At 42.7% G+C, this 27,559-nt stretch overlaps 1 protein-coding gene across 2 annotated transcripts; it reads right to left on the bottom strand.

The window, feature by feature from the left end:
* Positions 1-241: 241 nt before the first annotated feature.
* On the bottom strand, positions 242-15,063 carry LOC137321178 (perilipin-2-like). Of its 2 annotated transcripts, none has more exons than XM_067983452.1 (8): positions 15,006-15,063; positions 14,592-14,631; positions 13,751-13,946; positions 11,382-11,464; positions 5,627-5,924; positions 4,062-4,246; positions 3,449-3,556; positions 242-888 (listed from the first exon to the last, which is right to left on the bottom strand). In XM_067983452.1, exons 2-8 carry the CDS (start codon positions 14,619-14,621, stop codon positions 481-483), a joined length of 1,308 nt encoding a protein of 435 aa, XP_067839553.1. In that variant the 5' UTR covers positions 14,622-14,631; positions 15,006-15,063; the 3' UTR covers positions 242-480. The 2 variants fall into 2 exon arrangements, with proteins under 2 accessions (XP_067839553.1, XP_067839552.1); XM_067983451.1 differs by having other exon boundaries at positions 14,935-15,010.
* Positions 15,064-27,559: the final 12,496 nt, after the last annotated feature.

Raw genomic sequence — 27,559 nt, 5'->3', positions numbered from 1 at the left:
GGATAGCAGGCATTCTACAATTTCCTTTGGAGATTTTACAGTTCTATTTAGTGGCTTAACATCTATCTCAAATAGAGATCAGACCCCAATTAGCAGTAGTTAGAACAGAAATGTTAACAGTATTCTGGAATATCTTCAGCCATATATCTGGAATATTAATTGAATTTCTTTCAGAAAAATCAAGCTGTGTCAGATCTGGACAATGGGCTTCTAAATATTAAAGACAGTCAGATAACCATGGTTGTATTGTTGCTCAAGAATTTATTAAGTGCATATATATGAAATACAAATTTAAAAACCTGTCCAAAGCAAGAGGAATACTATTACTAGGAGTCAGCCATGAAAGTCACTCAATCCTAGATTTATATTTCATACCATTACCATCATCTATTTGTAATTTCAAAGAGACAGACATGTGCAGATACAGTGGTCAAACAGCAATGGATATAAAAGAATTGCAACAAACAAGCTAAAAGGTGTTCAAGCATCATGCAAATTGTGCAACTGCTCAGACTGTTTCTCTTCAGTGGTCTCATTCGCCCCTTCCTGGGTCTCAGAATGCTGGGACCCAGTCAGTTGTGGGTAAAAGGGACCTACCAGCCAATTCAGAGGTGTGTTGTTGACCAAATAATCCATCACTCCATCCAGAGAGTCCTTCATTTTGGTCAGTTGATCTTTGCTTGTGGTGAGGATCTGGCCAGGAAGTTCTTTGAAGGATGTTTTAAACTTAAACGTAGAGTACATCTCTCTGGCTGAAACACTTATGTAGTGGACCTGTTCTTGAATATTCCGTGGTAAACCTTGAATGCTGCTTACAAGCACAAGACAAGTTGTCTGCAATTGTTGACCCAGATTCTGAGCATTGGCTAGTGTATGGGATTCAATTTGCTATATAAAAAAAGGAATGTACAACAGTTACGTTTTAAAATAAGAGTCCATATCTTCCTGCTAGACTTACACAGAGCACATTCAAGTTGTTCAGTTTCAACTAAAGTTCAGTTCTAGCCAGTTAGCAAATACAAGCTATCCTATAAATGGAGTGGAGGTTTAAGCTAGTTACAAGAGGTAACTAGTGACCCACAGGTGGTGATTGAGTTCCAGCTTTAATATTCAAGTTGGAGAACATGCAGGTCACATCCACAACCACCTACTTTTAATGCTGAATGCCCATCTCTTCTCCCCAACCCCATGAACTAAACTGTGCTGCACATATGATGTCCTGCTTGCCATTCCCCCAGTGCATTCAGCTCACAAAATGCTGGAGTTCATCTAATCCCAGCATGGCCTTTCCCACCCAAAATAATTTTCTTCTTCCGTACACCACCCCCTCAAACACATCAACATTTAGTCACCCCTCAAATCGGTTCATTCCCCATTTTCATTATGCCCATTTGATCGCTGGTCAGATCGCAACTGGACCTTTTCCAAGGCCACGGATATAGTGGCCTTGGAAAAGGTCCAGAGAAGAACGAAGAATAATCCCTAGCATAAAGAACCTCTGGTACTCAGATAGGCTTTAAGACCTTGGTCTATTTACAGTAGAGAAGCATAGATTTAGAGGTCTATAAAATAATTCAAGGGCTGGATAGCATGCCCATTGATAGATTATTCTAGTTTAGATTAGGACAGGGTACATGAGTTTAAACTCTGCAAGAGTAGGAACAGACTGGATGTTAGGCAGTTCTTCTTTTCCACACCCCCCCCCCCCCTCCAAACCCAGAGAGTAGTGAGCGCTGACTCTCTGCCTTTCAAGAGGGAGCTGGACCGGTTCTTAATTGGGACAGAGATCACATCATATAGATGGTAAGTGTCTTTATAGATAATACTTTGTCCATTTGATCTCCTGCGGAGAGGAATTTTCCAGAGGACATGTGCGCTTTTTGCCGTGACCTATAGAAAAGCCAGGCATTTTAAATAAGGGTTTTCATACATTAGGAGTTTTATACAGAATGTAATAAAAACATGGCAGTTGCAGTGGTAAAATAAACAAACAACTTTTAAATTTGCAAGCAAGACTGTCTATGCTTCCCTAAAGCCTAGATCTTGTCCCAAGCTGTACATTCAGCTGAAAAGTGAATCCGTGATTTTGGAAACCCGCTACACGAGTGGGGGTTCTTCCACCCCCTGCCATGCCAGGGAGGGGAAAAAAAAAGACAGACAGAAAAGGGGGTCTCTTCCTTTCTTCTCTTCCCTCCCCCCCCCCCATGGCAAAAGTGACCAGATACATGAGTTTGGGGGGGGGGGGGGGGGGGGGGGGGTGTCTCTCGGGAGGAGTGACCAGCTGCACGACGAGGACGAGGAACTCATGACAAGAGTGACTAAGAGGAGACTGTCAAAACAAGAGGACTTAGAATTGGAATGATTCCTCCTCCTTTCTTCCCTCCCAAAAGCAATTAGATCCATTCAGACCCAATCCCTGCTAAACTAATCAAGCATGTAAAGTAGCCAGCTCCCAGTGTCAAAGTTCTCATCCTCACCTTTAAATCCCTCCATGGGATACCCCTCCCTACTCATGGGTCTTCAACTATGGGTAAATCCTTCAGTGCTCCAACACTGGCCTATTTCTATATCCCAGCAGCATAATTGATGGCCTCATCAGCAATCACGCTCCTGCCCTTGAACATGTGTCTTGCCACTTTCCTCACCATGTTCAAAAGCCTCATGACCCTGCTCTTTGACAGCATTTTTCCCTCCTAGCTCTCCCTCTATCCCTATTCAGTCCAATTAAAAACACTCCAGAAAGCCACATTGTTTTTTTTTCCTTTTTTAAGTGGGGGAGGCTAGGGTGTGTTCATATGCAGTAAATCAATAAACCCAAAATTAACGTAATGAAATTAATATTTGACATCGATCCAGGATGCACTCCAGTCCCTACCGGTCGCGGAAAGCCTCAAGTGTACTGGCAGACACCGCGTGCTCCCTCTCCAGGGCCACCCGGGCACGGAGAATGCCGCGGAAGAGGCAGATAGTCGGAGCAACCAGCCCCACGGGCCGCGTCTAACCTGGACCTGTGGATAGCCACCATGGACAGGCCCAGGAGCAGGCCCATGAGAACGTCCACTGACCTGCCCACCCCCACCCCCCAACCTCCATTCACCAGGCAGCCAAAGATCAGGAGCGTGGGACTGAAGTGCAGCCAGAACTTCAGGAGCAGCCCCCTTAAATAGTGGAAGAGGCTACAGCCTCCCACACCCCGTGAATAAATGAAACAGACTCATCCAGGCCGCAGAAATTGCAGGCGGCCTGGGAGTCAGTGAAATGGCGTAAACGCCTGTTGGTCACGACTGCTCCGTGCAACACTCTCCACCCCAGATCCCCAATGGCACACGGAGAAATCCACATTGTTGTTGCACTTACTGAACTAATAATTAGTACTTACTGGTCCATATGACCCTTATCAGGAGAAGACTCACCACAGCCATAAGATTGCAACATCGTTCAAACTCACCTCTGCTACATGAGATTTCCTCCATTCTACCCATGTCTGGTACAGCTTATCCTGGGCAATTTGGATTTTTTGGTTTGCTGTGCCCATGTTTTCTCTGGCATACTCAACCTGGAACATGAAGGACAGTTTAGCAGCATTTTTCAGTGAATATGCATCGCATCAGAGAGATCGGCAGGATTGAATCTTGATTCAAATACAGTTTATGGATATTGGTATAGCCTAACATAGGTCTTTAGTACACAGTATAGAGTGCAAAAACTGAATGTAGGAAACAATCCAAATCAATTTAGATTACTGAAAAAAAAACATTCTACATGATAATGAATCAAGAATTTAAAAAACCAATAGAAGTATATAATGCATCAGGAAATTAATACTTGAAATTGGGAGATTTTTAAAATTCCCAATATAAAGTCTCAGCTATGGAAAATTTAAAAAAAATCACTGAATTATCTCAAGTGTTCTAAGCAGTTCCTTTTGCATTGGAAATTTTGGAAGTTTGCAGCTTGCTAAAAATTCATGTAGAATCGCACAACACGGGAGGCAATTCGGCCCATCGTGCCTGTGCCAGCAGTTAAAGCGTTCAGTGACATGGTGTGACTCGTGTACTTACCAGATCAACGGTATGGCGAAGCTGAAAAATTGCCTCTTGACTACGTTGTTTGGCACTGCGAACTTTAGCCAATGCCTGCTGATAAGCTCGCTGGTGTACTTTGGTAGAAAGCAATCCCAGCCTCATATAATAACTCGCTTTCAAAGGTCCAGCTTCAAATCCATCAATTCTCTTGGCCTCCTTAGCTGCAAATACAAGCATAAAAGCCAATCTACAGCCAGAGTTTGACTACAACCTAGTTCAGCACTAAACTGGCAATCTCATTCAAAGGCCAGAGTAGCTGCTGGTGCGATCTGACACAGCTGTAGTGAAGACAAAAAGGAGCTTCAATCTCCAACCAAACCATGCTTTAGTTGTGTCAGAAGTGATTGAGAACAGTTTCTATTTCTGTTGGCTAACACAAGAGTCATCATTTTTTTTTTAAATGGTCAGCAGAGTTTCATGGCAGTCAGTGCCTCATGCTGGGTCACAGCCAAAGTAGCTGGTCAGTTGCAATGATGACCCCATTAGCGAAATAAAGTGCAAAAAAGTGAGTTGCAAATATTTGAACTCCAGATTATTTCCTCCTGCACCCAGGACAACTGTCCTTTTGTTATGTCTTATTCTGATATGATGCAGTGGGGCAGGAGCCTCAATTTCTGGCAGGCAAGGACTGCTGGCTGCTCAGAACATCAGCAGGAGTGCCAACAGCTGCATGGGGAAGGGGCAGCAGTGGCACTGCATTTATTTCTGTCACTTGAGGCTTTCCTTTCAGCACCTGCTCGACAAGTGCCGTGCATTTGGAAGTGATGCTGAGCAACTCCATTTGCAGTATGGGGACACCCCCAATTTAAGGTTTTCATGAGCCTCATACAGAGGCTTCCAGTTCCCTTGCACAAAGGCCAGCTGCTGTATTGAGGCAGGGTACATGCCTCATGCAGACCTCCTCACCTTAAAAAATATAGGAGTGGATGGATGGCAGGCATGCAATTTAAGTTTTCTAGATCCAACAACTCTACAGCCACACAAATTCAAGACTCAATTTTAAAAAAAGTCTTCAAAAGCAGCAGAGAACATTGGAATGCTTTTCTAAATGACAAGCATTCCACCATTTATTGATGTTGGAAGCCCATATACACAATAAAAGCACTAGTCCCATCTAACAAAGTATACCCAATTGAAAAGTATTAAGATCGATTTATCTAATTGGTCAGTTATTATGCATTTTCTTGCCTTTTAAAAAAAAGTTGCTTACATCGTCTATTTTGGCAAGATTTCAACACCAGCCTTAAGTTACCTCCAGCTAACCAATTAGTTATCGACAATTTAATCCATAGATTAGTACTTTAGTATCAAGACGACAGGCCAGGTTAATGCTGCCACTATGTTTGAAAGAGAAATGTCGACTCAGCGACAATTAAGGTTGAGGAAAGGTGAGCAAGTTTAGGTCAACAGAATCTTCATTTCCTGGCAAGGGTATTCAAGAAATAGTCATGAGCAGGACTAATCTTCCTGAACAAAATAAATACTTAAAACAAAAGAAAAACTGGAAATCATATGCAAGATTTTACTTGGAGTCATCATACCTTGCTCATCTTCAGTCAGAGGAAGATAATGATCCACAAGCGCTTCAGAGGAGGTCAAGGCAGAATTCACTCCACTACTCAACATCTTAGCCATACGAGACTCAAGTACGTGGTTCACACTGCCAGTCACCACAGCCTTGGTCATTTCCATACTTTCATGGACAGTTTCCTTTGTCTTGTCCACTACCCCAGTAATTTTCTTTGCCACAGTCTCCTTGGCACCAGTTACAGTATGGGTTACAACATCCTTGGCACCAGATACTTTTGTAGTGACCACATCCTTTGCATTAGCAACAACCTGTTAACAAAATGGACAGTGTAACTGGGGCTTGAAACTGCTCAAGTTTTCTAGTAAGCACAAGTTCAGTCCCTATCTGAGCTATTCCTATATTATCACTAAATGGTAGCAGGTTTGCAAAAGCAGTTTTGTATTAGGTGCTCCCCCACACCACAGCTAAATAAAAGGGGATAACTCAGCAGGTAACAGGTTCATGTTGCATAGTAGCATACATTACCATGAAGTGAAGTTTTCAGTACACTGCTTCAGGTTTGGTACTAGGAACATGGAAACAGAAGTAGGCCATTCATTCCCTCAAGCCTGTTTTGTCATTCAATTAGATCATGGCTGATCCATAACCCATTTCCATTTTACCACCTTTGCTCTATATCCCTTACCAAACAAAAATATAACCGATCGGTCTTGAAAATTTAAATTGACCCAACATCCACAGCCTTTTGGGGAAGAGTGTTCCACTTTCCACCGGTCGCCACCCACCACCCCCAAACCCCACACAAAGGGTAGTGGAAATTTAGCTCCTGATTTCACTCCTAAATGGCCTAGCTCTCATTTTACGGTTATGCCCTTTGTTCAGATAACTAAGTTACATGCAAAGCAAGTATTGCTACGACTAGACAATTAAGTATTGGTCAGATGTTGACAAAAAAATTGCTTTCAGCTCTTCACACTTGCAATGAGATTTAGACATTTAATCTTACAATAAAATGCGCAGGGTTAACCTCAAAGAAGGAGAGTGAAGGGAAAATCAAAAACAAATTGTGCAAGATGGATGAAAGGTAAAAAGCTAAAATGAGTAAAGCAGATATTACAACTTAAAAGAAAGTTTCTTACATAGCACACTACTGCTTACTAGTGATACAAGTGAAGCACTGCAAAAGGGCCCCTAAAAACCTTAAGCCCAAAAATGTAGCCATTGGAATTCATGTCTTGTTAAAGAAAAGCAGTGTTTTAAGTTAAAAAGCAGGACCTCAAGGGTAGTAATCTCAGGATTACTCCCAGTGCCACATGCTAGTGAGTATAGGAATAGGAGAATAGACCAGATGAATGCATGGCTGGAGGGTTGGTGCAGGTGGGAGGGATTTAGATTCCTGAGGAATTGGGACCGATTCTGGGGAAGGTGAGACCCATACAAGCTGGACGGGTTGCACATCAACAGATCTGGGACGAATATCCTTGCAGCGGGGAGTTTGTTACTGCTGTTGGGGAGGGTTTAAACTAGAGTGGCAGGGGGATGGGAACCTGAGCAGGGAGTCAGAAGATAGTAAAGTTGAAAGCAGCAAGAGAGGGGAGGACCAAAGGGATATTTACATTACAAATAGTAGGTCAAGAACAAGTGAAATGGAAACGTGTAGAGCAGCGGAAAGAGTGTACTTTAGGCACTACAGATAAAGTGAAAATAGAAGGTGTAAAGTGATTAACCCAGCATCAAAGCTGAAGGACAGGCTAGGGTGCATGGCACAATTAAGAGTTCTATATACAAATGCATGGAGTATAAGGAATAAATTAAATGAACGACAGGTTCAAATTCAAATTGGAGGGTATGACATGATAGCTATTACTGAGACATGGCTGCAGAATGCTTAGGACTGGGAACTAAATATACCAGGTTATAAGGTCTACAGGAGAGATAGGGAAAATGGAAGAGGGGGAGGAGTAGCCTTAGAGATTAGAGATGAAATCAATTCAATGATAAAGGAGGATATAACGAGAGGTAAGCAGCCAACAGAAACATTATGGGTTGAATTGAGAAATAGGAAAGGATCTAAGACTATAGTGGGAGTTGTGTGTAGGACCCCTGGCAGCAGCTCTGAAGTGCTAGATTGTATAAATGCAGAGATTAGACAAGCGTGTAACAAAGGCATAGTGGTCTTTATGTGAAGGTTAAAGTCCCCCATCGATTGGGAAAAGCAGACAAGCAACTGTCAGAAAGGTAGTGAATTTCGAGTGTGTCCGGGATAGTTTTCCACAGCAGTATGTCCTACAGGCAACAAGGGGGCAAGCCATACTAGATTTAGTAATGAACCAGATTTAGTTAACGGCTTAACTGTGCATGAACATCTATCCAATAGCAATCATAACATGATCAAGTTCAAGGTAGTGCGTGAAAGGGAAAAAAAAGTCAGCTGCTAAGATTCTAGACTTGGATAAGGCCGACTTCAATGGGATGAGAGAGACTGTCCACAGTAAACTGGGCAAATCTGTTGATGGGTAAAACGACTGATGATCAGTGGGAAATGTTTAAAGAAACATTTAACGTGACACAGAATTGGTTTATACCCGAGGGGCAAGAACTCTACTTGCCAAAAAAAGCCATGGACAACTAAAAAGAGGTAAGGGACAGTATTAGACATAAGGAAAGGGCATACAAAAAGGCAAAAAATTGCACAGATCCTGGCAAATGGGAAAGATACAAAGATCAACAAAGGATCACAAAACAGATAATAAGAGCTACAAAAAGTGTATGAAAAGAAACTTGCAAGGGATATCAAAACCAATATGAAGAACTTTTATAGTTATATTATGAAAAAGAGGATGGTCAGGAGCAGTGTTGGCCCCTTAAAAACTGAAAGTGGGGATATTGTCATTGACAATGGGGAAATGGCAGACATTTGAATAATTACTTTGCATCAGTATTTACAGTCGAAAAAGATACATGCCGGAAATCCCAAGAAAATATATTAAATCGGGGACAGGGACTCAATAAAATTAACATAAGTAAAGCAACAGTAATGAAGAAAACAATAGCACTAAAGAGTGACAAATCCCCAGGATCAGATGGTTTCCATCCCAGGGTTTTAAAGGAAGTAGGTGAGCACATTGCAGATGCCCTAACTATAATCTTTCAAAGTTCTCTAGATTGGAAAATTGCACGTCACTCCGCTTTTTAAGAAAAGGAGGGAAACCAGGGAATTATAGACCAGTTACCTTAACATCTGTTGTGGGGAAAATGCTGGAGCCTATAATTAAGGATAGGTTGACTGAAAACCTCAAATTTTCAGTTAATCAGAGAGAGCCAGCAAGGATTTGAGAAAGGTAGGTCGTGCTTGACAAACCTGATTGAATTTTTTGAAGAGGTGACTGAAGTAGTGGACAGGGGAATGTCAATGGATTTTATTTATATGGACTTCCAGAAGGCATTTGATAAGGTCCCACATAAGTGACTGTTAGGTAAGATAGAAGCCCATGGAATCGAGGGAAAAGTACGGACTTGGTTAGGAAGTTGGCTGAGCGAAAGGCGAGAGAGTGGGGATAATGGGTAGGTACTCACATTGGCAGGATGTGACTAGTGGAGTCCCACAGGGATGTGTCTTGGGGCCTCAATTATTCACAATATTAACGACTTAGATGAAGGCATAGAGAGTCTCATATCTAAGTTTGCCAATGACAAAGATTGGTGGCATTGTAAGCAGTGTAGATGAAAACATAAAATTACAAAGGGATATTGATAGATTAGGTGAATGGGCAAAACTGTGGCAAATGGAATTCAACGTCGACAAATGTGAGGTCATCCACTTTGGATCAAAAAAGGATAGAACAGGGTACTTTCTAAATGGTAAAAAGTTAAAAACAGTGGATGTCCAAAGGGACTTAGGGGTTCAGGTACATAGATCATTGAAGTGTCATGAACAGGTGCAGAAAATAATCAATAAGGCTAATGGAATGTTGGCCTTTATATCTAGAGGACTAGAGTACAAGGGGGCAGAAGTTATGCTGTAGCTATACAAAACCCTGGTTAGACCGCACCTGGAGTACTGAGCAGTTCTGGGCACCGCACCTTCGGAAGGACATATTGGCCTTGGAGGGAGTGCAGCGGAGGTTTACTAGAATGATACCCAAACTTCAAGGGTTAAGTTACGAGGAGAGATTACACAAATTAGGGTTGTATTCGAGTTTAGAAGGTTGAGGGGTGATCTGTTCAAAGTTTAAGATATTAAGGGGAACAGATAGGGTGAAGAGAGAGAAACTATTTCTGCTGGTTGGGGATTCTAGGAGTAGGGGGCACAGTCTAAAAATTAGAGCCAGACTTTTCAAGAGTGAGATTAGAAAACACTTCTACACACAAAGGGTTGTAGAAGTTTGGAACTCTCTTCCACAAATGGCAACTGATGCTAGCTCAATTGCTAATTTTAAATCTGAGATAGATAGCTTTTTGCCAACCAAAAGGTATTAAGGGATATGGGCCAAAGGCAGGTATATGGAGTTAGATCACAGATCACCATGATCTTATCAAATGGCAGAGTGGGCTTGAGGGGCTGAATGGCCTACTCCTGTTCCTATGTTATACAGGATCCCTTCTGGGGAATGAGTTCATTTTCTGGAACAATGCAACCATAGTTTCACCATCTTCCTTTGCAACACTGGTCTCTATGGCAAACAAGCATTGAATTAAGTTGGAATACTGTTAAGTAAAGTTTATTTCAGTTTTTAATTAAAAAAATCCATCAACATAGTACATGTCATGTACTGAGACCAAGCATGGTCTTGGGCACTGAAACAATTACACTTTGTATAGGGTTCAGACAGCATACTATTAACACATCTTCCCTTTTGAGTTAATCTACAAGATGAAAAAAAATGCTTTCACATCATTCCCAGTCCACACACCAATTGTAGCCAATGGGTCACATTGCAAGCTCCAGAAATTGAAAAATTAAAAGCATGTGGCTTTGCATTTATACTCCAATATATAGCAACCCTACTTTACAAAGGCAGTAGCAGAATCCGTTTGGCTTTCACTTCACTAAAAAGGTATTGTGGCTCTGATTTAGAAATGAGAATACATTTCATTCAATTATAGGAGGGAAAAGCTAGAAATGCTTAGTTAAGAATAAATTTACTCAAAGCATAAAAAACTTTTAAAATCAGCTAAATATTTCGCTGCATCACTTCCACCACAGAATATCCAAATTAGTAGCTTGACTATCGAGGTCCTGCCAGATGTAGCCTGCCAGCGTCCTTTGGGATCAGAATGTTACGAAGTACTCATACACACTAACCATTCTGAATCCTAAACGCAATTCCCTTTTTTTTTAATTCTCCCGAGTGTAGCAACTTATGGTCGATTAACTTGCCCAATTACTACTTATGGACAAATTTGAAAATAAGTGCTGGTGTGCAAATTTACTATTGTCCTATTAGAGATCAGCCTAGCACCTTTACACAGAACTTACAATTTCAGGAGGGATGAGCACTGTACACCAACAAGAATCAGGAACCCTACCACATTGCTCCATAGGCTGATGTTAGGATGCCAACCTAGGAGCTTTTGCCACAAATCTCATTTACACAAGGCAGAAAAGCAAAATAGCATTAAATAAAAGTCTGAAATCCCCTCAACTACTGGAAAGCCAAACATTTTAGGAATGAAACAATCTCAGTGCTAATGTCAAGTGAAGAACTGATATTTGTACAAGCTTGTTTGATTGCACAATTCTGGAAAGTTTACAGTATTGGTACCTTGTCAGTTGCTTGGTGGAGGAACGGCAGTTTCTTTTCAATTCTGTCCAGTCCTTTGCAGGCACAACCATTTGCAAATGCAACTAACAAAAAGATGAACTTGTGAACAAGATAGCATTAAAACATTCAAGCTCGATGGAAGAATCTCAGGCATCTACTCCCAATTTTAAAATAGCTTATGAGAGGGGCCTCCCAACTTGCATTCATGGACCTGAAGTGCTCCCTTGAGCCCACGACTCAGTGCTATTGAATTTCATTGGCCTCTGGGGTGAGAAATGATTGCTTACTGATATAACACGAGGGCAATGCGGTTGATGTGTTGTACATAGACTTCCAAAGATTTTGATAAAGTACCACATGATAGGCTTGTCAGCAAAGTTGAAGCCTGTGGAATTAAAGGGGCAGTGGCAGCACGGATACGAAATCGGCTAAGTGACAGGAAACAGAAATGAGTGGTGAACGGTTGTTTTTCGGACTGGAGGGAGGTGTACAGTGGTGTTCCCCAAGGGTCGGTACTAGGACCACTGCTTTTCTTGATATATATTAAAGACTTGGACGTGGGTGTACAGGGCACAAATTTGCAGATGACACACAACTTGCAAATGTAGTAAACAATGAAGGGGATAATGACAGACTTCAAGAGGACAGACAGGCTGGTGAAATAGGCAGACACATGCAGATGAAATTTAATGCAGAGAAGTGTGAAGTGATGCATTTTGGTAGGTAGAACAAGGAGAGGCAATATAAACTAAAGGGTACAATTCTAAACAGGATGTAGGAACAGAGAAACCTGGAGGGTATATGTGCACAAGTCATTGAAGGTGGCACAGCAGGTTGAGAAAGCAGTTTAAAAAAAATGGGATCCTGGGCTTTATAAATAAAGGCATAGAGGACAAAAGCAAGGAGGTTATGATGAACCTTTATAAAACACTGGTTTGGCCACAACTGGAGTATTGTGTCCAATGCACTTTAGGAAAGATGTGAAGGCTTTGGAGACGGTGCAGAAAAGATTTACTAGAATGGTAAAATAGAAACTGTTCCCATTGGCGGGAGGGTCGAGAACCAGAGGACACAGATTTAAGGTGATTGGCAAAAGAACCAAAGGAGACACTAAGAAAAACTTTTTTAAAAATGCAGCAAGTGGTTATGATCTGGAATGCACTGCCTGAAAAGGGTGGTGGAGGCAGATTCAATTGTGGCTTTCAAAAGGGAATTGGATAAGTACTTGAATCCAACCCAAAAATCCACAACAAAATATTTCAATGTCAAACAACCATGTGTCTTAAATATTAATGTGGCTTATCAGCTTCACTTGATCCAAGGCTGCTGATATTTTGGCACATAACTTGCTAATATAATGCCACTCTTCTTCAAACATACAGGTATGTTTAAAATACTAAAACTATCACTATCCAATGCAGTGACTCATGTAATTGGAAGTCACTTTTAACAATCACCTTCTGAATGCTAATTTTCCTCAGTCTCAAGCCTCAGCAGATAGGAGATAGAACAGAACAGCATAGGAACAGAAACTTTTCATTGCATGGGACTGATTTAGGAGTAGTCAGAATGCACCTTTTGCCTTGTAAGGTAAAGGATCCAGATTACAGTTTTGTGTCTGGTGTTTAGAAACCAAAATAAAAAAGTGATTATACTCAAGTCTGCAATTTCAAACCAAAAACTTCAAGATTTAAAACTTTTTTTTTGAACAGTTGGTGACCTTCCCAAAAAAATGAATCAGTAGTTTATCAAACTTCAGTACAAAATCAAGTTGTTAAACATGTGTTTAAACATTGTATCCAACTCAAGTAGCTGAGTCAGGAATTCTTAGTATATAAATATAACACTGACTGCCTGAACTAGGTGAAAGGCAAAGAGGAAGTACAAGTCATCACCTCTTAACTGAACAAAAGGTCAGCAGCTTTTACTTTCCTTCTGTAGAGATCTGGTGCAATACTGAAACTGGCTTGCTCAATCCAGTACTGAGGACATGACCAATGCCAAACTTTCAGATGTTTAGTGCACATCATGACACTAAACTTAGTAAACCATTAATGCCTAATTGCAGCAGTTATAGCTTTCAAGTCAAACAAGTTTTTCCAATAAGCTTGATTAGTGTTAGCATCCATTTACTGCTCACCAAAAGCCATTAACTAATACAGGTTTCACTCTTCAGTAAAGGCAGGGTTTTACTAATGAGTCAGTATCAGTAAATCTTGTTCCTTTTCATGCAATTCCTAGCCATCTAGTGACTATTTTGAAAGTGTCTTAAGCCACCTCTTTTATTCCATTCTAGTATGTTTACAATAGACCTCAAGGGTCAGAATCAGAATCAGACTTGGCAAAAAAAAATTATTCCCATTTCTTACTTTGTGGTTCCAGCTTCTGGAGAATTGGCATAGCACTGGTGACAGCTACAGCTGTAATGACAGTCACTCCTTTCTCTGCAGCTTCACACACAGACTTCAGGTAGGGGTGATTCTCCTTTGTGCTGCTATATACAGACGTCACCATATCGTAGGCTGTACTTAGAAGCCGCAAGTTAGCCACTCTAACAACCACATTCTGACCAGGAGAGAAAACAAATCCAGAATGAAGAGAGTGTTTATTTTCCCACTAGTATACTCCATTTAATACACTGTCTCCAAACTCCACATCAATTCCTGGTACTCTCCAGGACTTGACTAGTGATTGAATAGCCTAATGTTTTTTATTACAGAAGAAAGGCAAGAGAAAAATACAACCAAGGTTATATTCTCACCCACAGCTCCAAGTCACTTGCACCCCACTCCCAAAACTTGGTAGGAGGGGAAATTGAAGTCAACTCTTAGCAATCATACTACCATCCTGGGAAAAGTCAGCAGACAAGGATTGAACCTGGAAACATCCTGGTTTATGTGACCTACTCATTAGGTAACTTTACTAAGGCAAGGTATGCTAGTGAAAACCATAACATTATATCTCAACAGATTTTAATTATAGCTTACAATCAGCATTTGTAGTTAATTCAAATGTATTAAATTGTACTATTGGGGAAAAAAACAAGTTTAAGGCTTTATGGCTAAATCTCATCATACATAAAGTTCTACCAAAAGCACTTCAAGCAAAGTAACTATAAAACAATTGCTTAAATAACCATGAAGTTACCAATTTTAAGATTGTTGTTTACATAGTCTAAATAAAATTCGAATCTACACATGAGAAACGTACCTGTTGCATTTCTACTGCCGTTGAAGCCATGATTTCCTCTCTGCACCAAGAACAGAATATATTAAGTTTCGGAACAAAAAAAAAGAGCTTCAAGCAAAGACTCCCTCCCTCCTGTCTGGAATTTGGTCAGATGCCTGGAACCCTCACGATTTGAAGAGAACATTGCGGATTATTAACGACCAAGACTAGTTTAAACAATCTCAACCGCATCGGAGATTGAACACTGAGCCGCAAATTAACATCGCAACAGATTTAGTACCGACCCGACCAACAGACCTATTACAAGGCTACTTTCTGCAAGCATTTCTAATTAAATAGGTTAAAATACAACTTCACACCAGACCTTCCAACAGCAAGTTAAGGCCCAACTACTGCACCGACCCCGACCTTCACTTTGATTTTAACTGCACCGACCTTCACTTTTGCTGCACCAGCTGCCTGCGCGCCACCTCTGAATGGCCCAGAAAACCTGCGCACGGCTCCCTGCCCAATGACGTCAGAGCAGAAGTCCCTTTCACTATTTATAGAATGGTTACAGCAGGGAAAGAGGCCATTCAGCCCATCGAGTCCGCACCGGCTCTATGCAAGACCAATCCAGCTAATCCCACTCCCCCGCCGTATCTGGTGGGCCAGAATTTTTTTTTCCTTTCAAGTACTTATCCAGTTCCCTTTTGAAGGCCATGATTGAATCTGCCTCCACCACCCCCTCGGGCAGTGCATTCCAGATCCTAACCACTCACTGTGTATAAAAGTTTTTCCTCATGTCACCTTTGGTTCTTTTGCCAATCACCTTAAATCTATGCCCTCTAGTTCTTGATCCTTCTGCCAATGGGTACAGTTTCTCTCTTATCGACTCTGTCAAGACCTTTCATGATTTTGAATAACTCTACCAAATCTCCACGCAACCTTCTCTGTTCCAAGGAGAACAACCCCACCTTCTCCAGTCTATCCACGTAACTGAAGTCCCTCATCCCTGGAATCATGCTAGTAAATCTTTTCTGCACCCTCTCTAAGGCCTTCACATCTTTCCTAAAGTGCGATGCCCAGAATGCGACACAATATGGCAGTTGTGGCCGAACCAGTGTTTTATAAAGGTTCATCATGACATCCTTGCTTTTGTACTCTATGCCTCTATTTATAAAGCCCAGGATCCTGTATGCTTTTTTAACCACTTTCTCAACCTGCCCTGCCACCTTCAATGATTTGTGCATAAATATCCCCAGATTTCTCTGTTCCTGTACCCCTTTTAGAGTTGTGCCCTCTAGTTTATATTGCATCTCCTCGTTCTTCCTACCAAAATGTATCATTTTGCATTTTTCTGCATTACATTTCATCTATTGAAGGGGCTGCTCCTCAAGTTTTCGCTGCACTTCAGTCCCACACTCCTGATCTTTGGCCACCCGCATGAGGAGGGGAGCGGGCAGGTAGGAGGACCTCCTCGTGGGTCTGCTCCTGGGCCTGACCAAAGTAGCCATCTACACGTTCAGGCTAGACGCAGCCCATGGGGGCGGTCGCTCCAACTGTCTGCCTCTCTTCAGCGGCATTCTCCGTGCTTGAGAGGGAGCACGCGGTGTCTGCCAGTACACTTTCCGCGACCAGTGGGCACCGCAGGGACTGGAGTGCATCATCGATCTGGAAAATAAAATTATTTGACTCTGTTTATTTGATTTGATATGTTTTTTTTTAAAAAAATGACCAGAATTACATGGAATCAAAGACTTAATGTTCCTTCTGCAACTGGTGGGCAGCTACTGGAATGCATCCTTGATCGGGAAAATAAAATTATTATTTCACTCTGGTTATTAATTTGTATTAAAAATAAAGGTGACACCCTAACCCCCCCACCTTTTAAAAAGGGACTTAAATAAAACAAAAGACCAACTCCACCATTAACTACCTTAAAGGTGCAACCCCACCCCACTTCCACCAAAAAAAAAGAAAAAAAAGGACTAGAATTACATAGAATCAGAGACTCATCGCTCCTTCCTTGACCGGTGGGCACCACAGGAACTGGAGTGTTTGGTTGATTCAGGAAATACTATTATTATTTAATTTGATAAGTTTCCTTTGTCTTTTAAGAACACAGGAACATAAGAAATAGGTGCAGGAGTAGGCCATTCGGCCCCTCGAGCCTACTCCACCATTCAATCAGATCATGGCTGATCTTCAACCTCAACTCTACTTTCCTGCTCGATCCCCATATCCCTTGATTCCCTACAGTCCAAAAATTTATCTAGCTCAACCTTGAATATATTGAATGACTGAGCATCCACAGCCTTCTGGGTTACAGAATTCCAAAGATTCACAACCCTCAGTGAAGAAATGCCCATTATATTCAACCTCTTCTCATAGGACAACCCTCTCATCCCAGGAATTAATCTAGTGAACCTTCGTTGCACTGCCTCTAAGGCAGGTATATCCTTCCTTAGATTAGGAGACCAAAACTGTACGCAGTACTCCAGGTGGGGTCTCACCAAAGCCCTGTACAATTGTAGTAAGACTTCCTTACTCTTGTACTCCAACCCCCTTATAATAAAGGCCAACATACCATTTGCCTTCCTAATGCTTACTGTAACTGCATGCTAACTTTTTGTGTTTCTTGTATCAGGACACCCAAGTTTCTCTGCACACCAACATTTAATAGAGTCTCACCATTTAAAAGATATTATGTTTTTCTATTCTTCCTACCAAAGTGAATGACCTCACATTTCTCCACATTATACTCCATCTGCCACCTTCTTGCCCACTCACTTAACCTTTGCAGACTCTTTGTGTCCTCCTCATAGCTTACTTTCCAACCTGGCTTTGTATCGTCAGCAAACTTGGATACACTATACTCGGTCCCTTCACCCAAGTCATTAATATAGATTGTAAGTAGCTGAGGCCCAAGCACTGATCCTTGCGGTACCCCACTAGTTACAGCCTGCCAACCTGAAAATGACTCGTTTATCCCTACTCTCTGTTTTCTGTCTTTTAACTAATCCTCTATCCATGCTGATATGATACCCCCATCTCCATGAGCCCTTATCTTGTGTAACAACTTTTTATGTGGCACCTTATCAAATGCCTTTTGAAAATCCAAATATACTACATCCACTGGTTCCCCTTTATCTACCCTGCTAGTTACATCCTCAAAAAACTAAAATAAATTTGTCAAACACGATTTCCCTTTCATAAAACCATGTTGACTCTGCCTAATTATATTATGATGTTCTAAGTGCCCTGTTACCACTTCCTTAACAATGGATTCCAGCATTTTCCCGACGACTGATGTCAGGCTAACTGGCCTGTAGATTCCTGATTTCTCTCTCCCTCCTCGTAGAATCTCAGAACGATAGAATCATAGAATGATTCCCTTGCCTTCACATGGTCCATCTCCGACTCTTCCCTTCCCTTTCTCAATTTCTCTATCTCCATTTCTGGAGATAGGCTGTCAACCAATATCTATTAAAAGCCCACCGACTCCCACAGCTACCTTGATTACACTTCCACCCACCCTGCTTCCTGTAAGGACTCTATTCCCTTCTCCCAGTTTCTCCATCTTATCTGTTCTGACGATACCACCTTCTACACCAGTGCTTCCGATATATCGTCCTTTTTCCTCAGCCGAGGATTCCCCTCCACTGTAGTTGACAGGGCCCTCGACCGTGACCATCCCATTTTCCGCACTTCTGCCCTCACCCCTTCCCTTCCCTCCCAGAACCATGATAAGGTCCCCCTTGTCCTCACCTCCCACACCACCAGCCTCCACATTCAACATATCATCCTCCACCATTTCCGCCACCTCCGGTGCAATCCCACCACCAAATACATCTTCCCCTCCCCTTTCAGCGTTCCAAAGGGACTGCTCCCTCCGCGACACCCTGGTCCACTCTTCCATCGCCTCCAACACCTGCTCTCCTCCCCACCGCACCTTCCAGTGCAAGCGCAGGAGATGCTACACCTACCTCTTCACCTCCTCCCTTCCCATCGTCCAGGGCCCCAAACACTCCTTCCATGTGAAATAGCGGTTTACTTGTACTTCTTTCAATTTAGTATACTGTACTCGCTGCACACAATGCGGTCTCCTCTACACTGGGGAGACCAAACGCAGACTGGATGATCGCTTTGCCGAAAAACTCCGCTCTGTCTGCAAGCATGACCCCAACCTGCCAATTGCATGTCATTTTAATTCCCTGTCCCACTCCACTTTGACCTCTCTGTCTTTGGCTTCTTACACTGTTCCAATGAAGCTCAACATAAGCTCAAGAAACAGCACCTCATCTTTCATTTAGGCACTTTACAACCTTCCGGACTCAACACTGATTTCAGTAACTTCAGATCATAACCACTGCTTCAATTTTCTTTGGACAGCAAGTGCTGGTAATGATTCTGTTGCTGCCATTTGCAGCTACTCCTGACCAATCTTTTGTTTCTTAACCTGTGCCATGACCACCCTCCTTGCCTTGCACCATCATCCCTTTTGTCATTTAATCTCTCTTGCCCTCTACCCTACCACAGACCTTCCCTTTTGTTCTTTCCTCCCCTCCCGTCCCTCCCCCACCTTTCCCTGGCTCTGTACTTGCTTAAAAACTTTAACTCTTTCAACATCTTTCAGCTCTGACGATAGGTCTTCGACTTGAAACTTTAACTCTGTTTCTTTCTCCACAGGTGCTGCCTGACTTGCTGAGCTTCTCCAGCATTTTCTGTTTTCATTAAGGGAAAAACCATTGACTTTGGGAACAATGGCGAGACAGATACGACAGTTAAAGGAAAAACCATTGACTTTGCTAGATAACCACCTGGAGGTTTGTGAAAAGCAATTCCATGTTTGAATGGGTGTATGTGACTAGAATTATATAAAGCAAGGGCATATCACTGGGTAGAGTTGTAGAGGTCGAGACGCCACCCTGGTAGGGGCCAGCTGGACCACACACTTTATCCAGAGGAGGTGTGATATTGTTTTACTTCCCTGTAAATTAATGCTTAAATACTGAAATGTATTAATACTCCCTTGTGCTTGAAATAAAGGACTGCTGTACCCAATTTGGTGTCACCTCTGAATCTCTTACATACCCTCACCTGACAACCACACACGTGTAGATTAAGATAGGTAAAATATTTGTGGCAAGAAAGGGGAGGTTTTTTTGCAGTGTCTTCAAGACAGTTTTTTCAGTCAATATATTGCTACTTTTACAAGGAACGAAGGACTACTTGACCTGGTTCTAGGTAATGAGGTGGTTCAAGTAAATGAATGTAAGGAATCTTACAACACCAGGTTATAGTCCAACAGTTTTATTTGAAAATCACAAGCTTTCGGAGGCTTTCTCCTTCGTCAGGTGAAGTGTGGGATTCCTTGAAGGTTACCGCATATATAGTCAGCGAACAATGCCTGGTGATTACAGATAATCTTTCCAACTGCCCGTTGTCAAGGCAATCAAAGTGTTCAGACAGAGAGACATTACGTACAGGACCACCAAATATACAAACGGCCAGAACAAAAGGCAGAGAGAGAGAGAGAAACATCCGAAAGGAAGGGAAAGAGAGAGAATGACCCGTTGTATTAAAAACAGATAACCTTTATTCGCTGGTGGGGTTACGTGTAGCGTGACATGAACCCAAGATCTCATTTGAGGCCGTCCTCATGGGTGCGGAACTTGGCTATCAATTTCTGCTCGACGATTTTGCATTGTCGTGTGTCTCGAAGGCCGCCTTGGAGAACGCTTACCCGAAGATCGGTGGCTGAATGTCCTTGACTGCTGAAGTGTTCCCCGACTGGGAGGGAACCCTCCTGTCTGGCGATTGTTGCACGGTGTCCGTTCATCCGTTGTCGCAGTGTCTGCATGGTCTCGCCAATGTACCATGCTCCGGGGCATCCTTTCCTGCAACGTATGAGGTAGACAACGGTGGCTGAGTCACAGGAGTATGAACCATGTACCTGGTGGGTGGTGTCCTCTCGTGTGATGGTGGTATCTGTGTCGATGATCGGCATGACTTGCAGAGGTTGCCGTGGCAGGGTTGTGTGGTGTCGTGGACGCTGTTCTCCTGAAAGCTGGGTAATTTGCTGCGAACCATGGTCTGTTTGAGGTTGGGTGGCTGTTTGAAGCTTCATACTCCTGTGTCTCAGCCAACGTTGTCTACCTCATATGTTGCAGGAAAGGATGCCCCGGAGCATGGTACATTGGCGAGACCATGCAGACACTGCGACAACGGATGAACGGACACCGCGCAACAATTGCCAGACAGGAGGGTTCCCTCCCAGTCGGGGAACACTTCAGCAGTCAAGGACATTCAGCCACCGATCTTCGGGTAAGCGTTCTCCAAGGCAGCCTTCGAGACACACGACAACGCAAAATCGTCGAGCAGAAATTGATAGCCAAGTTCCGCACCCATGAGGACGGCCTCAAACGGGATCTTGGGTTCATGTCACGCTACACGTAACCCCACCAGCGAAAAAAGTGTTATCTGTTTTTAATACAACGGCTCAATCTCTCTCTTTCCCTTCCTTTCGGATGTTTCTCTCAATCTCTCTCTGTCTTTTGTTCTGGCCGTTTGTATATTCGGTGGTCCTGTTTGTAATGTCTCTCTGTCTGAACACTTTGATTGCCTTGACAACGGGCAGTTGGAAAGATTATCTGTAATCACCAGGCATTGTTCACTGACTATAAATGCGGTAACCTTCAAGGAATCCCACACTTCACCTGATGAAGGAGAAAGCCTCCGAAAGCTTGTGATTTTCAAATAAAACTGTTGGACTATAACCTGGTGTTGTAAGATTCCTTACATTTGTCCACCCCAGTCCATCACCGGCATCTCCACATCAAGTAAATGAACTAAAAGTAGGGAAACAGTGACTATAATATAATTTATGTTCAGTGTAAAAATAAAAAAGGAAAAAGAAAAATTGAAGAGGGGGTACTTAACTGGAGAAAGGAAATTATAATGAAATAAAAAGGGGCCTAGCCAGATTAAATGGAAGGAAAATTTGACAAATAGAACTATAGCTCAGCAATGGGAAATAGTTAAACAGGAGAAGGAAAGGTTACGTACAATTACATAGAATTTTACATTCGGCCCAACAGGTCTATGCCGGTGTTTATGTTCCAGACAAGCCTCCTCCCACCTTACTTTGTCTAACCCGATCAACATATCCTTCTATTCCTTTCTCCCTCGTGTACTTATCTAGCTTCTCCTCAAATGCATCTATGCTATTCGCCTCAACCATTCCATATGGTAGCAAGTTCCACATTCTCACCACAAATTACCAATCAAATATATTCCTTGAAGGAAAAGAGGAGTGCATAGAGTTAAAGCTGGGGTTCTAAGGATGCATTGGGAGATTAGATCAAATCTAAAACTTTAAATAAAAGAAATTAGTACTTGTAGGGCAGATAATAAAGAAGGCCAATGTGGGTCTTGAGCATCCAATCTAAGTTGACACTTCAGTGCAGTACTGAGGAAGTGCTGCATTGTTGGAAGTACTTATTTTTGTATGAGACATTAAACTGTGGCCCCCATCTACCTGTTCAAGTGGACATAAAAGACTGCAGTTATACAGGGCCATGGTGAGACCACACCTGGAGTATTGTGTGCAGTTTTGGTCTCCTTACCTAAGAAAGGATATATTTGCCATAGAAGGAATGCAGCGAAGGTTCACCAGACTGATTCCTGGAATGGCAGGACTGTCGTATGAGGAGAAATTGGGTTGACTCAGCATGTATTCACTTGAGTTTAGAAGAATGAGAGGGGATCGCATTGAGACGTATAAAATTCTGACAGGGCTAGACAGACTGGATGCGGGGAGGATGTTTCCCCTGGCTGGGGAGTCCAGAACGAGGGGTCACAGCCTCAGGATACGGGGTAGGACATTTAGGACTGAGATGAGGAGAAATTTCTTCACTCAGAGGGTGGTGAACCTCTGGAATTCTCTACCACAGAAGGCTGTGGAGGCCAAGTCACTGAATATATTTAAGAAGGAGCTAGATAGATTTCTAGACACAAAAGGTATCAAGGGGTATGGGGAGAGAGCGGGAATATGGTATTGAGATAGAGGATCAGCCATGATCATATTGAATAGCGGAGTAGGCTCGAAGGGCCTAATGGCCTACTCCTGCTCCTATTTTCTAAGTTTCTACCCCCTGGCACTATTCAAAAAATAGCAGAGATGTTCTTCCAGCATCCTGGCAAATTTATCCTTCAACCAACACCACCAAAACAGATTAATTGGTCATTTGTCTCATTGTTGTTTGTGGGACCTTGCGGTGCGCAAATTGACTGCTGCTTTTGCCTATAGGAACTGAAGTAAGCCATTCAGCCCCTTGAGCCTGTTCCGCATTCAATTAGATCATGGCTGATCTGTATCTTAACTCCATCTACCCGCCTTGGTTCCATATCCCTTAATACCCTTACCTAACAAAAATCTATTAATCTCAGTGTTGAAATTTTCAATTGACCCCCAACCTCAACAGCTTTTTGGGGGAGAGTTTCAGATTTCCACTACCCTTTGTGTGAAGAAGTGCTTTCTGACATCGCCCCAGAACAGCCTAGCTCTAATTTGAAGGTTATGCCCCCTTGTTCTGGACTCCCCCCACCAGAGGAAATAGTTTCTCTCTATCTATCCTACCACATCCTTTAATATCGTAAACACCTCTGTAGAAATGTATGAAACAACAGTAACTGCAGTTCAAATATGAGTAATTAGCCGTAAAGCACTTTGGGAAATCCTGAGGATGTAAAAGATACTATATCAATATATGTTCACTCTTCTTTTACTTCACTATGTAAGGAATATATTATACAAATTTTTAACATTTAATCTGAATACATCAATGGATATTCCAATCTTTCCTCCTTTTTTAACACCATATATATAGGAAAACTGGATTGGAATCTACCATTCATATCTAAAGTACCTAAATTAGCTTACCTTTGGACCTTCTCCTGCAACCCAATCCAAAGTATATTAATCACATACAAAGCAGCCTTCTCACAATCAGAGAGCAGTACAACACTGAGTAATGTTTAAATAATCCTCCTTCCCCATCATCACAGGTGAAGTCATACACAAGATAACACAACTAATAACATCATAAGGTTAAGCAATGAGAATTACAATAAGTACGTGGTCTTATATTATTAACCAACAGAGCCTTAATCATCATTGGCACAACCATAACTTAGCAACATCCCAGCCTTAGCTGCGTTTTGCTTAGGGACAGTGACACAGAGCTGTGTTCTACAGTTCAAGATTACAGTGAATCTCAGCAAGGTTAAATTCACAGTTTGTATTCAGTTTGTCGCTTACCAGTTTCCAGTATTCAGCTATTCCTCTGAAACATGAACATAAAATATTCTAGCTCTTTTTAAAAGGTTGGCTGCTGTAGTGGTTTTGTCTTTCTCTGGGATGTGTGATTTCTCTTATAGGAACTCCCGTGACAAGTTACGTGTCCATGTTCATTGTCCTCTTTCTTTGGTAGTTGTCTACTTAGGCCAGCCTAATCTCTTTATAGTATAAACTGTTAACAACTGTTATACACTTTACAAGTTTTATGTCTTTTCCATTAAACACTTAATGGCCTAGTGGGGCAAGGGGGGAGGATTGGAAGACTCAGGGGGAGGATTGTAAGACTTGGGAGGGGGGGATCACAAGACTCGGGGTGATCAGAATACTCAGGGGGCAGGGCATCGGAAGACCAATTTCAGTGTGGCCAGACATGGTTTGTTCCATTTTTTTGTACCCAATATCACTGGAGCCCACTGTAGTTGGAAAAGCTGAAAAGTCCAAGAGCCCTTAGACCCAAGTAAGATAAAGGAATTTGACTTTAAAAAAGTACATTTTAATGAGATAAAAAGGGATTTAGCTCAGATTAGAAAAGAATAAGTAAAGAAAGGATGGAACTGATTAAAGACGGAAAAGGAAATCCTCTTATGGAGGATGTAGGAAAATAGGGATACTACATTTTCACACAAGTATGTGGTAGTAGGAATGAAAGATTAAGTGTGTGGCAGATGGATTTCAACGCAGGTATGTATGAGGTCATCCATTTAGGACCAAAAAAGGATAGATCTGAGTATTTTTTAAAAGGTGAAAAGTTAGGAACAGTGGAGGTCCAAAGAGATTTAGGGGTCCATGTACACAGATCATGAAAATGTAGTAGTCAGGTACAAAAAATAATCAAAAAGGGCTAGAATATTAAGGGGAGGAAGTTTTGCTACAGCTATTCAATGCCCTGGTTAGACCACATCTGGAGTACTGTGTACAGTTCTGGGCACCACATTTTAGAAAGGATATATTGGCCATGGAAGGAGTGCAGTGCAGATTCATCAGAATGTTACCAGGGCTCCAAGGGTTCGATTATGAGGAGAGACTATATAAACTTGGATTGTATTCCCTGGAATATAGAAGGTTTAGGGGTGATTTGATTGAGTTTTTTAGGATTTTGAACGGAATTGATGGGGTAGATAGGGAGAAACTTTTTCTGCTGGTGGGGGAATCTAGGACAAGAGGACGGAACCTTAAAATCAGAGTCTGGCCATTTAGGCGAAAATTTAGGAAACAGTTCTTCACGCAAAGGGTGGTAGAAATGTGGAACTCTCTCCCACAAAAAGCAGTAGGTGCCAGCTCAATTAATAATTTTTAAATCTGAGAACGATAGATTTTTGCTAGCCAAGGGTATTAAGGGATAGGAAGCCAAGGAGGGTGGATAGAGTTAGGATACAGATCAGCTATGATCTTATTGAATGGCGGAACAGGCTCGAGGGGCGTAATGGCCTCCTCCTTTTCCTATGTTCCTATGAAAGGGTATAAGAGGAGGAGGTGAAGTAATTAAATATGATAACCATAGACAAGGAAGTAATACTGAAAGAATTGGTGGAACTCAAAGTAAAAAAGGCACCAGACCCTGACTGCATTCATTCTAGAATGCTAAGGGAAGGGACCTGATGGCCTACATCCTAGGGTTCTAAAAGAGGTGGTGGCAGAGATGGTGGATGCATTGGTTGTTTCCAAAATTCCCTAGATTCTAGAATGGTCCCAGCGGAATGGAAGGTGGCAAATGTAACCCCGCTATTCAAGAAAGGAGGGAGAGAGAAAACTAAGAACTACAGGCCAGTTAGCCTGCCATCAGTCATCAGGGAAATGCTAGAATCCATTATTAAGGAAGTGGTAACAGGGCACTTAGAACATCATAATATGATTAGGCAGAGTCAACATGGTTTTATGAAAGAGAAATCGTGATCGACAAATTTATTAGAATTTTTTGAGGATGTAACTAGCAGGGTAGATAAAGGCGAACCATTGGAAGTAGTATATTTGGATTTTCAAAAGGCATTCTATAAGGTGCCACATAAAAGGTTGTTACGCAAGATAAGGTCTCATGGGGTTGGGGGTAACATGTTAGCATGGATAGAGGGTTGGTTAACGGACAGAAAACAGAGAGTAGGGATAAACCGGTCATTTTCAGGTTGGCAGGCTGTAACTAGTGGGGTGCCGCAAGATTCAGTGCTTGGGCCTCAGCTATTTACAATCCAAATTAATGACTTAGATGAAGGGACCAAGTGTGATGTCTCCAAGTTTGCTGATGATACAAAGCTAGGTGGGAAAGTAAGCTGTGAGGAAGACACATAGGGCCCGATATTAGGAGGCAGGCGGATTGCCAGCGGGGGGTCGACAGGGTGCGGGGGTAACCTGCCCAGTAAAATCGGTGGGTTTCCCAGGCGATCGTAAGTAAATTGAAGCCACTTACCTTGGCTCCCGGGTTTTGCACTGGAAAGCTGCGCAGCGGGCGGACTGCGCACCCGCATCATAGGCTGTCATCTGGAGAAGCTCTATTTAAAGGGGCAGTCCTCCACTGACTGATGCTGCAGAAAAGAGACAAAATTACAGCATGGAGCAGCCCAGGGGGAAGGCTGCTCCCAGGTTTAATGATGCCTCACTCCAGGTCCTACTGGATGGGGTGAGGAGGAGGAGGAGGACAGAGATCTTCTCCCCGGCGGGCGGGAGGAAGTGGCCTGCCTCTGCCACCACCAAGGCCTGGCTCGAGGTGGCAGAGGAGGTCACCAGCACCACCAACATATCGCGCACCTACTTACAGTGCAGGAGGCGCTTCAATCACCTAACTAGGTCAGCCGAAGTGAGTACACTTACTCATTCCCCTACACTCCGTCTGCCACATCACCGCCCCCGCCCCACATCTCTTTCTGCACTGCCAACACTACTCAGTCACATCACCCCTCACACCCACTCAAACCTCATCATCTTACCTGCACTTACTCACCTCGCCAGTACTCATCCCACCACTACCACTCAACCCAATCCTCATACAATCTCATGGCTCTATCTCATACTCACCCTCTCATGCATCTCTTTCACGGTCAGCCTCACTCAACCTGCCACTACCTGTGCTGCAACCACAGGGCATGTATCACATATGTGTAGTAGGAAGTGTAAGGCAAACGTGTCGTGAGCATGAAGGGGATGCACAAGGGTGTTTGAGGGTTTGTCATGGTTTTTACTTATATTTGATTTCCGATCAACTCACATTACATATTATATTGTCATCACTACTGCCACTTCTTGGCCATTCTTGACGCGCCGGTAACCCGACTAATAAAATCCTACCGTTTCCTACACGATTGCAAGTTAATTGGTGGACCTTAACGTGGCTTCCGGGTTTGCCGTCTGAAAGCTGCACAGTGGGTGGACCGTGCACCCACATGACAGGCTGTCAGCTGGAGCGGCTCTATTTAAAGGGCCATTGCTCCAAAGGCTTTTGCTGCAGCAAACACCAAAAATCACAATGGAGCAGCACAGGGGCAAGGCTGCTCCAAGATTTAATGATGCCTCACTGCAGCAGATACTGGCCAGGGTGAGGAGGAGAAGGGAAGTGTTTTACCCGGTGGACAGAAGGAAGTGCCCTGTCTCTGCCACCAAGAAGGCCTGGCTCGAGGTGGCAGAGGAGGTCACCAGCAGCAGCAACATCTCCCACACC

This window comes from Heptranchias perlo, chromosome 4 (genome assembly GCF_035084215.1).
Source record: "Heptranchias perlo isolate sHepPer1 chromosome 4, sHepPer1.hap1, whole genome shotgun sequence".
NCBI lineage: Eukaryota > Metazoa > Chordata > Chondrichthyes > Hexanchiformes > Hexanchidae > Heptranchias > Heptranchias perlo.
Note: the sequence above shows the minus strand (reverse complement) of the source record. Positions and strands in the feature narration are given on the sequence as shown.

Bases quoted from the DNA above. Each gene is read 5' to 3' on its own strand.
- LOC137321178 (XM_067983452.1), bottom strand. From the start codon at position 14,621: ATGGCTTCAACGGCAGTAGAAATGCAACAG. The intron at 4,247-5,626 runs GTATGATGACTC...TTGTATTTGCAG, and splicing joins TCTGACTGAAGATGAGCAAG to CTAAGGAGGCCAAGAGAATT. The intron at 3,557-4,061 runs GTAAGTACACGA...TTCATGTTCCAG, and splicing joins TTCGCCATACCGTTGATCTG to GTTGAGTATGCCAGAGAAAA.